Raw genomic sequence first — 16,405 nt, forward strand, 5'->3', positions numbered from 1 at the left:
CTGAAATACACAAAAATATTAAAGATATTACTAGATCAATAATGAGTAAGTAATGAAAATGAATCAGTAATCAAAAACCACATCATAAAGTAAAATCTAGGACCAGGTAGATTCACTAAAAAATTCTATCAAACATTTAAAAAAGAAAGATCCCAAAGAAATATTTACACATTCATGTTCCTTGCATCATTATTCACAATAGCCAAAAGGTGGAAGAAACTCAAAGGTCCATTAACAGGTGACTGGATAAAGAAAATATTGTATAGGCACACAGTGGGATATTATGCAGTCTTAAAAAAGAAGGGCATCCTGTCACATGCTACAACATGGAAAAAACTTTAGGACATTATGCTAAGCAAACATAATACTCTGTACTCCTTCATTAGAAAACAATTCAAGAAATGGGTGATTTCACACTGGTGGGCTATTTCAAGAAAAGACACTAGGAGAACTTCTTTTGCAAGCTCCCCACTGGGCTTCACAAAGGTCGCAGTTAATCCTCATACCTGCCCACTGGTAACCACATAGCAACGTATATTTTGTTTAAATGAAGTTGTTGAAACCTTTTAAACTGTATCTCTATGCCTTTGAAATCTTAGTAAAGAGCATTTTCTGTGTGAGGAAAAACAGGTGGTTAAAAAGTAATCCTGTAAAAAGAAAAAAAAGAGAAGAGAAAAGAAAGAAGACTACAAAGGTTTTAAGATACTGTATCAATAAAAGGCCACCAGATTAGATAAAAAGGGTCTGAGATTGATAAAAGTCCAAAAACATCTCTGGGCTCCCAACCAAATAAATAAATGGTTATTGGTTTAGGCCACTAAATTTTGGAGTGGTATGCTACACAGTAAGAGATAACTTACACTTATCTTAAAGTCTACTTTGTCTGATATTAATCTAGCTAAACAAGTTTTTAGAATATTTGTTTTTATGGTATATTTTTATAATCTTTTATTTTCATGACATATATTTTTGATATGTCAGTTGTAAGCATAGTGTGTATGTACGTGTGTGTGTGTGTGTGTGTGTGTGTGTGTGTGTGTGTGTGTGTGTCTTACATCATACTCTGCCTTTGCTTTTAATTAAAATTTATCTTTGGATTTTAACTGCAGTACTTAGTCCCTCTACATCTAATATAATTACTTACATATTTGAGTTGAAATATTTTATCTTAATTAGCTTTTAATTTGTTCCACATTTATGAAACAAACGTTTAATGTACGTTTTTATTTCCCTTTATTGCTTTCCTTTTGTTGATTATGCTTAAAATTCTGCTTTCCTACTTCTAATTGCTTTGTAATTTTGTAAGACTGTGATTTTAGTGCATGTGTTGACTTTGTACTGGGTCAGCTTAGCCACATTAAAAAACCTATCAACTCTTTAATGAGTCATACACTTCAATTTCTGTCACCTCTGCCAAGAGTTAGCTCAGCTTCCCTGCCTCATATTCACCTCTTCAGAACCAATGACTTCCTTATGGGAAAAAATATCTTTATTTTATAACTTATATCTTAAAATTTTAATATCTCAAAATTGTGTGGGTCTAATCTATGAGTTTTTGTTTTGCTAACGCTTGTACATGGTGGCTAATTCTCTTATGGATTTTGAGCTCATATATGGCTGATATTAATCTGTAGGAATCCTGCTTGAAGTTGCATTCCTCCAGAGAGAAATACTACTTGCTTCCATCAGCTGCCCTTAGATCTACCAACCTGGGACAAATGTAGCCTCATAGCTTAGAATCTACTAATTGCCTATGCTGTATAAATGCAAAACCCAAACCTATACAAGACCTGAAGTACAGTCATGCATCCTCAATATGAGAATTTTGTTCATTTTCTGTCATTTCATTTACCTTGAACTTAGGAGAACAAAACATAACTTGTTCCCCTAGAACTTAGCTAGAACAAAACAGATAACTTGTTTTCTCTCTTTGCTTAAGAGGAGTGGCATATCTGTTTTGTAGACTACCCTTCCAATTAGGCTGAGGCAATTAGATATTATTGTATGCGGGGGTAGGGTTTGGAGGAGTTCTAATCTATGCTTCCATTGAGGATGTAGTCCTTTTGAAAAAAAGAAAAATAGCTGGCAAGCTTCAGAAAATGAAAAGATAGTTCACTTTACAAAAGCAATTAGAGAGCCCAGAATACAAAATAAATGAATTAACAAAAACTTGGTGTATTCACAATTTTTAAGAATTCATTCACTGCAAAAGCAAAATAAACTTTTATCAAAAAATGGTTTTAACATTTTTATTATATCCTTGAAATCAGGTTAAAGACGATTGTTAAATCATTTAAAAATAACAATGCAAAAAAAAGAACCTACCAGATTTTTATCCACAACAATATACATGTCAAGATATTGGGGGAATAACTTGAAATAGCCAGGTCTCTGAAAAACATACAACATGAGTCTTGAGAAATTTCCAAAAATTTGCCTTCTATTGAAAGTATGTTCAGAGATAAACTGAGAGACGTGTTGCTACTGATTACATATTAAGGTGATTTTCAACTACAAAATTTATGTACTATTCAGAAAATTCCAGTCCAAAGCATGCCTGTGATTAATAAGAATTTTCAATGAGACTCCAAGCTATACAAGAACCCAGGTATATTTCGATTTTTGCAATAGCTGAAATTAGAAATATTAAGTTTATAACATAAAAGTTTCCTTTCCTTAGCCTTGTGATAATTTTTCATAGTAGTCTTCCACGTGCGCAGATTTTCTGGTAACCAATTATTAGAAACTACTTTTGACAATGTAGTTTAGAAAAATATTACTAAAGTTTACAATCATGGGCAGTTCACTAGAGCCAGGAAAGTTATTTATGGCAGCTTACAGGTCTTTGTGGAGGAAGAATTCATCAGTTTGCTTTACATGTACCTTATGTAAGCCACTGATATTGTTCATTTCTGAATTCTCGCATTAACAAAGACTCATTTAGAAATCTAGATCACATATTATTTTCACCTAAATTACCAGAATAATTGAGGAAAAGGAATAATTTAATTAATTATCCAAATGCCCACATGAGAAAATTAGTTTTTTGCTTTAATCTTATATTCACATATCTGTTTCCAAGATTAATTACCTAAGTTTTTGCTAAACTTTCATTAATAACAAGCATAACAAAGAACTTAATTTCATTCTCCATCCGTTTGAAAAGTCATGCAGAGCCATCATGAAAAAGTAAAACAAATTTAAAATTTGCATATCACCAAATTTTGCTCTGAAACTATTTTTCATTTCATAAAATTATACTGAAAAATTTAAAATTAAACAGTCCACACTTACTTCTGAACTTTTTCTGACTTGATACTGTGAGCTATCATAGATATAAGTGTCATTTTCCCATAACAGAGGAATATTAGTTATATCATTTTTTTCTTCATGAATCATGTGCATGAATCCTGATACAGCTTCCATTGGTTCAATTCCATATGAGATGTTTTTAAACTGCAATATTCCCCTGAATGTTAAAATAATCAAAACAAATCTGATATGATTCTACTGAAACTATGAGAAATGTTGATGTTGGCCAAAAATTTTTTTACATTCAAAGTCACCTTAGTTTTTCTATTTATCTCTTTATTCTTTGAGGTGTTGCTCCAGAACTGGACCAGTAATAACACAGTATACGTATGGCTTTTTATTACAAATATCCTAATAAAAATATTTTGATTATCTTAAAGAAAGCAGGTTAGTGGCATGCATCCATGTGCTTAAATGGGTTAAGACCTCTACCTAGGGTGTTGATTTTCTAAGCCAACCTTTAGGAGCCATAGGCACTCTTTTCCTTAGTCTTAGGTCCCTTTGTTCTCTTTGAAATCTCTGCCTCTCCTCTGACACTTCGTGTCTTAAATCATTTATTTGTGTGGCTGAGTTAAAGGTGCTATTCGCCTAAGAAAGACTATGAGCAGAGCCAAAGTACCTGTCAGACTCAGGTATTCCACATTGTCAACCATTCTAGGAAATTAAGACACGAGTAAAAACAAAGAATTTGGGAAAATTAGATTAGCATGGAGAGACCCAATCAGCACCTCCTACACTCAAGATTGCTCAAAGCCTCAAGCAGCATATCCTGTTAGAATCAACAAGTAGCCTCCCATCTGGAATGGATGCTGCTGGGATGACACACTTTATTTTATCAGTAATTCTGGTTCACGCCTTTGGGAATTGAAATAACAAAGGTGAGTGTAGAACTAGAAAAGATACCTAAAGGATCAACTTATAGACTAGCAAGATCTAATACTGGCAAATGGAATGTCTTTAAACAGGCTACAACCTGAGTCCTGAACAAATGTTGAGTGATACAAGAGAATTTGGAAAACCTGCAACATATCCATGATAATTGCAATCCATCTGAAAAAAAATACACAGAGAAAAACAAATGGATAAGTTCTTTTTGAAATGGACATCCCAGAGATCTCACTTATACTTTTTACTTTCACTACCTTAGTACTTTAACATGAGTGGCCATTACCCAATGAAGTTGTGCCAGGTAGAAATAAGAAATAGTCCACATTATTCGATTTCAGTGAATGTGTAAAATAATATTCTAAACTTTCATAATATTTGTATTTTTAAAGAAAATCCAGAATAAGAAATCCGTAACAAAATACCTAAGTCTTACCTGAGCTAGCAAAGGCTGAGAATGTTGGGTGTCATCTTTGTCATAAGAATAAACAACAGAAGCTGAAGATAAAAATGATCTAGGCAGAAATCACCAAAACATGGTCAAATTGTGAACAGAAGACATAGAAAATTATTCTTCATAATACAAATTTTCCTTTTGAGGGAGGAATTTAAAGTAGTGTCAATTATCTTGGCATATCCTATTGCCCCAATACTTGTCATTTACAATAAATTAGGGGCAGAGGGAGGCATTTTAATTATAGTGACACATAATAGTAAAATGCATGATAATGAACGACCTAAATTGCTAGAAATATCAAATAGTGAAATAACATAGGTCTCAACTTCCAACAAAGAACTTTCAATTCTCTGTCATTATTGCTCATTAATTCCAGATTTTAAACTTGAATCTCAAAATTAAAATGTAGGGTTAGGACAGAATTTTGAAAGATTTTTTAGCATCACTACAAATTCTTATTCACTAAGCTTAACTAAGTACCAAGTTCTTCCCAATAACCTTGGTCTGAATTTTCTTTCATTCTCCTCAGTAATTATTCAAAAACTTGACACCACTCCTGTCAATCATCTCAATAACTTCCATGTCACCTCATCAGATCACCTGTACCCATCCTCACTCCTTATATTTATTCCCAGAGAATGACTACTTCTTTTGTTCAAAGCAAACACTTGTGCTATGCATCCTATTCTGTGCCATGTATTGAAGACACATACTTTATTGGTACTGTAATTTCAAACTCTTCCTCTCTACTGGTTTTTATCTTAACATTATTGAAAGTTTATTGTCAAGTCATTATCATCCTAAATAACTCTCCCTTGGCCCTGTGTCCTCCTCTAGCTATTCCCTACATATTTTCAATTCTCAACAGATTTTACCAAAAGAGTAGTCTACACACAGTTTCTTCGCTTTGTCAATTCTTATTCACCCTGAACTGCTCTGGAAAAGATTCATAACCACCAGAATGTCAAATCCGAAAGACAGTTTTAAAATTATCATTGCACTGGACTTCTAGCATCATTTTGAAAACTGTGACCACTCACTCTAATCACTTAATTTACATCACACATCACTCTTCTGCTTCTCTTCCTACCTCCCTGACCCTTCTAGCTTGATCTCTTTTGGTAGAACCGAAAAGAGAAATATTGGTCTTTCCCAAGATTCCATCTTTAGCCACCAGTATATTTGTAAGCACTCTGTAAGCTCTCATTTAAAAAAAATTACACCAAACTATTGATTACTGCTAAATCTATATCCCTATTGCCAATCTCTCCTTAGAGATTCAAATCCCTACATTCATATACCTAAGGGAAAAAAAACCCCACTTGAATATCTTATAAGCAATGCAAACCAAACTCACCCCTTCCTCACATAAATATCTCCTTCATTAATATTCCTCATTTTATTACACTATAACCTACCAATTTTCTTAAGCAACAACTAAATTATCCAAGATTCCTCACTGTTTCCCAATCATTCTACCAAATCTATCCTCAAGGTTTACTGAATTTTTCTTTCCAGCGCTATGATCATTGTTCAAGCCACTAACATCACTCACCTGAACTATTATATAATCATATAATTAGACACCTTATTTCCACTTTTACCTCCTCAGAAACTGCCTATAAAGACTCAATGGACCTATATAAGTACACGCTTAAAAACATTTTGGCTTCTAATACCCTTATCATGGCATTCTAGATCTTCTACAGTCCGGTTCCTGCCTACTTTTCCAAAATGTTTTACTTCTATCCTCAATAAATACGTCCTTCAGTCATTCACACTACTTTTTGCACACCACAAAATCCAGTCTGTCTCACACCTGCACATGATTTCCTTGAAACAGAATGTCCCCCAACACTACCCCACTTCTTTACAGAGCTAACTAAGTATCTTCGCTCAAGTCATCTCTTTCCAAAAAGCCTTCTCTGATTTCCAAAGAATACTATCTACACATTTATCTTAACGCATTATAAAACAATTCTCCATTTCTCTATTGATGTGTTTGAATATATCCTTCTATATTATAAATTATTTACCTGTGCCCATGTTTTATTGCCTTTTGTATGCCTATGACTTTACCCAATAACTGATATACAATAGGTATCAAATGTATATATGTATCAAATATACATTTGAATTGAAATAACCCTATTTGTAATTATTTTTAAAAATCAAGAAACCAAAAAATTAAAATTTGAAAAGATAAAATAATTACTTACTGCTTTTTGAGATGGATAAAATATGGTTTTCCTTCTATTGTAATGATATAAGCAACCTGTACATGAGCATTCAAAAAAATTTCAACAACACTTGTAAATAATATACGCAAAAAGTGTTTTCTTCAAGTTATGCTTTTAAAACTGACAAAATTAGTAATAATATATAACTATCATATGTGCCTCCCTTCCCATGTGGATATTTGAATCTTCAGGATTCTGAATTGAATTGCCTCCTATTCACCGTTACTCACATATCTGAGGGACAAGCTTGCTGATAATTATCTTTTGGCTTAGACACACACCACCAATTCACCATGCCCAAGGCAAATGCCAAGATGCCCACCTCACTTGAGAGAAACCTTTGCTTGCTTACTCCCAGCCCTCCTGGGAAGTAAATTTTCCTGCTCATTGGAAGAGACACTCCTAAAAGATAGAACTACAAGAAATCTACTACATCTCTAGCAAGATAACACAATAAGTACCATTGCACTTTATCGAATGCAAGTAATGAAATTCCTCTGGAATAGAAGGTAGGAGAGGATAGAGGAAGGGCAGAGACATGTCTAGAGAACCCTCTAGACGATAACAGAAAATATAAGATTCATTGAATTATTTATTTGGTTAATTTAAAAAACTTATTTTAGCAAGAGAAATAGCCATTTAGAAGTTTTCAGGTCTTTAACTTTCTATTAGAACAGAGCAAGATTCGTTGCAGCAGATAAATGTTCTGAGAAGAATCATTTGAATGGCACTCTACAAAGAAGTCTAAGTGGAATCTTGAGGGGACCTGAAAATTGCACCCTCTAAAAATGCCTTCTTATTAAATAAATATGATGAAAAATAAAGGGGAATATGATAGCACCAATAAAATTTAAAATCCACGTCTCACAAAGCAAAACAACAACAAAACTAGGATGCAATTAACAAGAAATGTACAAAACTGACAGGCGAGAAAAACTCAAAAAAGACATCATCCAGAGCTTCTACAACTTTTCATACACAGCATCCAACTGTTTGGGTTCAACTGTGTCCCCCTCCATCCAAATTTACATGTGAATTCCTAACCTCAGTACCTCAGAATGTGACCTTATTCAGAGACAGGGCATTTACAGAGGTAATCAAGTTAAGGAGAGGTCATTAGTGTGGGCCCTAATCCAATGTGAGTGGTATCCTTGTAAAAAAAAGTAAATTTGGACACAGACATACACAACAGGAGAATCCCACGTGAAGTTTCATACGAAGACATCTATCTATAAGCTAACGACAGAGGCCTGGAGCAGATCCACCCCTCATAGTCCCTAAAAGAACCAACCCTGTGAACACCTTGATCTTGGACTTCTAGCCTCCAAAACTATGAGACAGTAAGTTTCTGCTGTTTAAGCCACACTCTTCGCGTTTCTTTGTTATGGGAGCTCTAGTAAATGAATACACCATTTTTTCCATTAAAAAATTACAACAAATGCTAAAGAACAGGATCAAATTTTTTAAAAAACAAATAAAAAATAGAGAATAATAACAAAGCCACAGTAATATCTATAAAATGACCATGATTAAAATGAGAAGAAGATGGAGAATTTCAGTAGAATTATAGAATCTTTAATAAAGGAATTAAAATCAGAAATAAATTTCTGATTTCACAGAAGAAAAAATCAATATCTGTTATTAAAAATTCAATAAAAGGGTATAAGAGAATATTAGACATAGCAGGGGATAAGATTGGTGACAGGAATATAGGTCAGTAGAAAATATCCAGATTGAAACACAGAGAGAAAAATATGAAAAAGAAAACAAGAGAAATGTGACCAATTAAAAATGTCTAACACTCATGTAATTATAGTCCAAAAAAATATGATAGAGATAAGACTAGGAAAGAAATGACATTTTAAAAATTCATGGCTGATATTTTCAAAGCTTATGAAAGATATCAACCCACAGTCTCAAAATATTCTATTATTCCAAAACAGGATGAACACAAAGAAAGTAAACCTAGGCATGTCATGCTCAAACATTTAAAATAAAAGACAAAGAGAACATACTCAAAAATCAGTAAGAGAAAAATGACCCATTACTTTCAAAATAATTCTTAATAAATTAGGTGTGGATGGATCTAGAGACTGTCATACAGAGTGAAGTAAGTCAGAAAGAGAAAAACAGATTTTGTATATTAACGCATATATGTGGAATGTAGAAAAATGGTACAGATGAACTGGTTTGCAAGGCAGAAATCGAGATAGATGTAGAGAACAAACATATGGACACAAAGGAGGGAAAGTGGCGGGGGGCGGGTGGTGGTGGGATGAACTGGGAGACTGGGATTGACATATATACACCAATATGTACAAAATAGATAACTAATAAGAACCTGCTGTATAAAAAATAAATAAATAAAATTTAAATAAATAAATAAATAATGTGTAACTCTACGACTGAAACAATGGACACCAGAAGGCAATGGAATGACACCTTTAAAGTTTTGAAAGAAAAGTAGGAGTACCTATACTAACTTATAATAAGACTTCTAATAAAGCTATGGTAATTAAGGCAGTGGAATATGGGTCAAAATAGGAAAAACAGTCCAATGGCACAGATGATAAAAGGATCAAGCCAACAAGAAGATATAACAATTGTAAATATATATGCACTCAACACAGGAGCACCTAAATGCATAAAGCAAATACTAACAAACACAAAAGGAAGAATTGAGAGTAACACAATAACAGTAAGGTTTTTAACACTCCACTTACATCAGTGGACAAATAATACAGACACAACATTAATAAGGAAACACTGGCCTTAAATGACACATTACAAAATGCACTTCAGAGATACTTACAGAACATTACATCCAAAAGCAAAAGAATACACACTCTTTTCAAATGCACTTGAACCATTCTCCAGAATCGATCACATATTATGCCAAAAACAAGTCTCAGTAAATTTGAGACAACTGAAATCACATCAAGCATTTCTTTTCCCAACCACAGAGGTATGAGACTAGAAATCAAAACTAGAAAAAAACTGCAAAAAGCACAAACACGTAGAGTCTGAACAATATGCTACTAAACAACTGATGTGTCACTGCGGAAATCAAATAGGAAATCAAAAACTACCTGGAGACAAATGAAAATGGAAACAAAGTGATCCAAATTCTATGGAATGCAGCAAAAGCAGTTCTAAGAGGGAAGTTTCTAGTGATACAAGCCTATCTCAGGAAGCAAAATCTCAAATAAACAAACTAACCTTACAACTAAACGAACTACAAAAAGAAGAACAAACAAAACCCAAAGTTAGTAGAAGGAAAGATAACAAAAAGATCAGAGCAGAAATAGATGACATAGAGACTTAAAAAAAAAAATCAATGAAACTAAGAGCTGGTGCTTTGAAAAGATAAATAAAATCAATAAAACTTTAGCCACACTCATCAAGAAAAATGAGGGCCCACATAAAATCAGAAATAAAAAAGAAGTTATAACAAACACACCAGAGCTACAAAATATCATGAGAGTACTGTGAACAATTATGCACCAATAAAATGGACAATCCAGAAGAAATGGATAAATTCCTAGAAATGTACAATCTACCAAGACTAAATCAAGAAGAAATACAAAATATGAACAGAATTTAAAGAACTGAATCAGTAATTTAAATAAACTCCCAACAAACAAAAGTCCAGGACCAGATAGCTTCACAGATGAATCCTACCAAACATTAAAAGAAGAGTTAACACCTGTCCTTCTCAAACTATTCCCAAAAATTAAAGAGGAAGGAACACTCCCTAACTCATTCTATGAAGCCAACATCAGCCTGATACCAAAACCAGACAAAGACATCACACACACAAAAAAAAATTATAGGACAACATCACTGATGAACATAGAGGCAAAAATCCTCAACAAAATATTAGCAAACCAAATTAAACAATATATTCAAAGGACCATACACCATGATCAAATTGGATTTACGTCAAAGATACAAGGATATTTCAATATCTACAAATCAAATATTGTGATACGCCACATTAACAAATTCAAGAGTAAAAATCATATGATTATCTCAATAGATGCAGAAAAAGCTTTTGACAAAACTCAACATCACTTATGATACCTCAACATAATAAAGTCCATATCTGACAAGCCCACAGCTAACATACTCAATGGTGAAAAACTGAAAGCTTTTCCTCTAAGACCAGGAAAAAAACAAGGATCCTCATTCTCATCACTTTTATTCAACATAGTACTGGAAAGCCTAGCCAGAGTAATCAGACAAAAAATAAATAAAAGAAAATCAAATTGAAATGGTAGAACTACAACTGTCACTGTTCCATACAACATGATACTATACATAGAATATCGTCAAGAGGCCACCAAAAAACTATTAGAACTAATAAATGAATTCAGTAAAGTTGCAGGACACAAAACTGATATACAGAAATCTGTTGCATTCTATACACTGACAATAAACTATCAGAAATAAAAATTAAGAAAACAATCCAATTTACAATTGCATCAAAAAGAATAAAATACCTAGGAATAAATCTAACCAAGGAGGTAAAAGACCTGTACTCAGAAAACCATAAGACACTGATGAGAGAAACTGAAGATGACACAAACAGATGGAAAGATATACTGTGTTCATGGATTCGAGGAATTAATATTGTTATAATGACCATACTACCCAAGGCAATCTACAGATTCAATGCAATCCCTATCAAACTACCAATGGCATGTGGCTAGAAGAGCCACACTCAAATAACTAGCTTCTGCAAGTTAGCAAATCAATGACAGCCCCAAGTTTCTGAAAGTCAGCCAATCAGTGACAGCCACAGCTTCTAGATAGGAGTTAGTAAGTGCCTCCCTCCTCTGACACTGCACTGATGAGGATTCTGAAAGTGAGAAGGCCAGCAAGTAGTCTTCTTGTACTAACTGCACTAACACAGCTGAAAGCCTGCCAACACCTAAACACTCTAACTTCTGAAAGCCCATGGCTCCCTGACACCAGGCTTCCCAAAACCTTATGTAACATTAACTCTGGCTTTCTTCAGAAAGACTGTGTTTACAACTGGCCCTTACAGGCAAATTGGAAGTTCCCCATTTTTTTAAATAACATATCAAGTTCAGTTTATAGTTTGTTCACAGGTTCACAATCTTTTCAACAGTTCAGCTCATTTATGATTAGTTATGAGTTTGAACGTGTGACAGTTTCACTGACACAGCTGCAAGATTTTCAAATTCAATATTTTCAATTCTTTTTGAAATGTCTTGGAACTATTACCTATATTTTATATGTGTATATTTAAACCCCAAAATGTCAAAAAGGCAAGTGCAAATTTTGTAATGAATTTGCTAACAGTAGAAACTCCTCAACTGAGGAAAAAGTCCTTTTGAAGCTCTTTGTGCAGTTTGCAATTGTTCACTAAACATCAAAAATGGTGGAAAGTCAAATCTAAACCAGCACATACTAACAGCTAGGCAAAAAAAATAAATGATCTCCTCCTACAGTGCCAAAGAAGGTCATATAACAAATTTGGGGGATTAAGAAAAATTCCGAGGAAGGAGATGTGAGAATTGTAGCAGGCACTGTAATGGTTTTCCACTCTGTGTATCAGCAGTCTTTCTGCCCAAACGTCTAGCTGAACGCACAACTACCAGAAATATCTTTTGATTCCAAAATTGCAAGCAAATTTTCAAGTGCCAGGTTAAAATCCACTGCCACTATCAAAGAAGTAACATCAGCTGGCCCTATGTTTAACACCTGTGGACCCTCATCCTGTAAATATCTATCTAAATGGGTCCATTTTACCCAAGATGATTTAAAATTACACTGGCCAAAATGAAGAACTTTTGACATTCCCAAATCAGTTTATCTCCAGATGCAATTGGGAAAAAAAAAAAAAGTTTAACAACTAGGCAAAATGAGTGGGAAGCTTATTTAATTGGTATCTAGAGGCCTCTAAACACAACACCGAGAAAATTGTCCCCCTCCAAGCTATGGATGAAAAGCTGACTCAGACTGTCTCTTAACTTGAAAAATCAGCTGATCCTTCTTTCACTCACTGATCACTTTCAGCTCTTCCCTGACTAACTGAAAGTTGAGGTAAGTAGCTGCGGGCAAATCCGCAGGCCTAGGACTAGGGGCGGGGCCCAGAAAACTCAGTAATCAAGATAAATACTATTTCAATGCAATACTTTAAACAATCAAAATTAATGCAAAACTTCCGTGATGGAAAAAAATATCAATATCTTAAAGAAAGACAGGATCTGACCCTGTCTAACCTCATTCAGCCTCACCCTAATCCCAGTTTTTTGCCACTCCCTTAAATTCTGCACCTGAGTCAAGCACTTTGCTTGCCTCTCCCTAGTGCTGGCCCTGGTGGATCCTCCTTAGAATCCTTCGTCCTCAACAGAAACACACACATACAGGGTCACACGCACGAATACACATCAAAATGCTCCTCCTTGTGAACCTGGTCTGAGTGGTCAGCTGTGCCTCCAAGAGCCGGAGCCCACCTTCAGCTACAAGGGTCTTGATATTAAAAGCAACTTAACACAATTTAAGAAATAAAAATATTTTTTCCCAATTACATTATATTCTGGATCTTTTATTGCCTCGGATGTTGAAATCTTTTCAGGAACTGTGGTCTGCAGAAAGGTTTTATGAGGATCTAAAACAAAAAATAAGCAGAGTTACTGTGATACTTGTAATCTTGCATTATTCATTTCTAAACCCAATTCATTTGTTTCTCTACATTACCAAGTTTTTCTTATAATCTATGCATCGGCTTTTCCTTTCTGCTGTCCTTCGGTCATTCTTACCGATATATTTCTTAAGCCTTGTCAAATCTTAACTTTATTCTCTACACACACACACACAGTCGGGCGGTTTGACTAGGTAACAGTAACAAATTACAGTTTTGTAAAAGAGGTATGGAAATAAGAAAACACGGGTGCATCAAGAAACTGGGATCCTTGCAGGAAAAAAAGATACAGAATACTGAATACAAGGGTGATCTGCAATTTTCCACGGAGAAGGTGGAAGACGGCGGTCACCAAATCGGGAACTCATTGATAAACAGCTTTTTCATGGCGATGCAATTACTTCCAGAAGAGCAGACTGCCGTAGGTAGAAAAGGGCCACACCTTTCCTTTCAGTCCGTTTTACAGACAAGGAAACCACCCCACGGAAATGAAAAGATTTTCCGCCCGGAGGCTGCCTCTCTGCCTCCTCAGCTGCAGACCTCGAGGCCAAGGGTCGGGAGGCTCTGAGGGGCGGGGGCGGGGGCGGGGGCGAGGGGCGGGAGGGAGCACTGGGCCTGGATCCTGGACCAACGAGGGCAACGACCCGACCGAACAAAGCGAGGGGAATGGTCTCCGGACTCACTGCGGCCCCCGTGCAGCTCGCCGAGGCCGGTGAGCAGGACCAGCAGCAGGGGAAACATGGCTCCGCTGACCTGGAGCCGCGCTGGCGGAACAGCGACGCCGGTTGCGCTGAGTGAGGGCGGAGCGCGGGAGCGAGACGCGCGCCAGCAGGGGGCGCACGGGAGGTCGCGCGCGGAAAGCGCCGGAAGGAAAAAGCGGGCGGAGCGCTCGGCGGCCTCGGGCGGGGGCGGGCGAGCGCCTCGCGTGCCGCGGGTGGTCCGGTGGGGCGGGGGGAAAACTCTCGGTTCCTGGTTAAGGAAGGAAAAGCCGCGCGAGTTCCAGTTCTCAGATGAAGCGGGTGCCTAGTTTTGTTTGCGTCTTTTCCTTAGGCCGGCGGTTTTTGAAGTAATTTCTAATCCCAGTGAAGAGAAGGAGCAAGGATGAAAATGCTCAAGTTACAGACAGCAAACAAGGTTCCTCCTAGTACATTACTTACCGCAGGAGGCGGCAAAATGCGTGTATTTGCAAAGACTGGTGCAAACACCGTGGCTTCTCTACGCTTCGTGGTTGGATATGCCATTGTTAGACAGCCATGGAATGCAGAAGACCCCATATACGATCCTTGTCCGAATATAGACTCTTCCAGAAAATCTTCCTTAGTACCCTAAATTATTATTGCCACACTCTGTAATCCTGCAGCGCCTAGTTTTTACGTGTTTACCTAGCCCTTTGTACGTTCTGCCTCTATTAGGAGCAAGAACAGTTTGATTTCCTGACGTCTGTAGGCGTTCTTTCCTTCGCAGATCCTAGCCCACATCACATTAAATACGTTAAAATACAGCCATACTCGATCCTGACTACAAGTTTGCTTTAACAAATGTTGAAATCATGTCTATAAATTCACTTTGAAATTGCTTGGCTGTCCCGAAAAACCAAGAGAAGTTATTAGCAGAATAGAACAGTAACAAATAATCTTTAAAAAGAATCAAGTGGCAAGAAATAAAGTCACAAGTGTTGGAATAAATAGTAGAATGTATACTTATTGCTTTGTGGATTAGCAGTTTGGAATATCCGAGAGTTCTCCCAGGAAGGAACAAGAAAGGATTTTTAAAAGTAGAAAATACAAAAATAAAATTAAGGGATAAGGAGAATAGAAGTAGAATTGTTAATAATAGAATTTTCCAGAAAGAGAAACATTAAAATAATTAGGAGGAAATATTTAAAGGGATAATGGGGAAAGTTTCTCTTAACTTGAAAAATAAGAGAATGACTTTAGAAAGGACCCAAGTGTTAAAAACTGGGCTTTGAAGGAAAAACAAATCTGAAATTTTAAATGACAGGAAAGATTCTGAAATCTTCCAGAGGAAAAGAACAGAGCACCTATCAAGGGACAAGAGTCAGATTGACATTAACAGCCATACTAGATGCATGAAATCAGTGGGTTATTAAAGTGATGACTTCCAAACAGCTAAGGATGGCAGTCACACTAAGCCAGCCTCTTGCATACACTTTTAGAGGAGGGCCAAAGAACTGAGTCAAGTGGACATCACTGAAGACAGCACTCTTGGAATTTACCTGGACTCTATAGCTAAAATCAGACCTGCTTCTCACAGACCCCTATTACTTATGTGTGCTTAATAATGTGGCTGACTTATCTGGCATTCTAATGATGGAGAACTGTGACTTTACCATTGAATTGGTCAAATTTCTGTACACTTGAGTTTCTGACAGTTCCGTCAGTATTGAAAAACTAAGTTCCTCTGTGGTTACCCACCAGATTTCTAGTGGACATTAACACTGGACAATGCTGTTGATGTGCATGCAAAGCCTATAGCCTCTCTGACACATCAAACACCCTGAAAACAAATAAGTGTGTGCTTAAAATGGACACGAAAAAAAGGATATTGCCTTTGTATGGATCCAGGCTAAAGCAGTGTAGGAATGTCTTTAAGGAACTCATGAATGTGGAGTTAGCTACAAAGTGGCTCTTGCCCAAGGTACCTATTGTTCCTATTGGCACTGCCTGTCACTGGCAGACAGATTGCAATGGGTCACTAACTCACCTAATCATTAAGGAAAAAGTATATTTTCATTTGAGCTAATTCTTATTTTTTGGGGGGGTATAGTTGTTTTCCAATGTTGTGTTAGTTTCTACTGTACACCGAAGTGGAGTTCCC

At 36.0% G+C, this 16,405-nt stretch overlaps 1 protein-coding gene across 1 annotated transcript in view; it reads right to left on the reverse strand.

The window, feature by feature from the left end:
• The window catches only part of LOC133081386 (disintegrin and metalloproteinase domain-containing protein 5-like), a 159,307-nt gene extending 144,999 nt beyond the window's left edge, over window positions 1-14,308 (reverse strand). The window contains exons 1-7 of the mRNA XM_061177481.1: window positions 14,251-14,308; window positions 13,455-13,534; window positions 6,874-6,929; window positions 4,634-4,712; window positions 4,286-4,362; window positions 3,295-3,469; window positions 2,326-2,391 (exon numbers count right to left, since the gene is read on the reverse strand). Of these exons, the coding sequence (XP_061033464.1) occupies window positions 2,326-2,391; window positions 3,295-3,469; window positions 4,286-4,362; window positions 4,634-4,712; window positions 6,874-6,929; window positions 13,455-13,534; window positions 14,251-14,308 (591 nt within the window). The remainder of the gene's footprint in view (window positions 1-2,325; window positions 2,392-3,294; window positions 3,470-4,285; window positions 4,363-4,633; window positions 4,713-6,873; window positions 6,930-13,454; window positions 13,535-14,250) is intronic.
• Between the last annotated feature and the right edge of the window lie 2,097 nt (window positions 14,309-16,405).

This window comes from Eubalaena glacialis, chromosome 20 (genome assembly GCF_028564815.1).
Source record: "Eubalaena glacialis isolate mEubGla1 chromosome 20, mEubGla1.1.hap2.+ XY, whole genome shotgun sequence".
NCBI lineage: Eukaryota > Metazoa > Chordata > Mammalia > Artiodactyla > Balaenidae > Eubalaena > Eubalaena glacialis.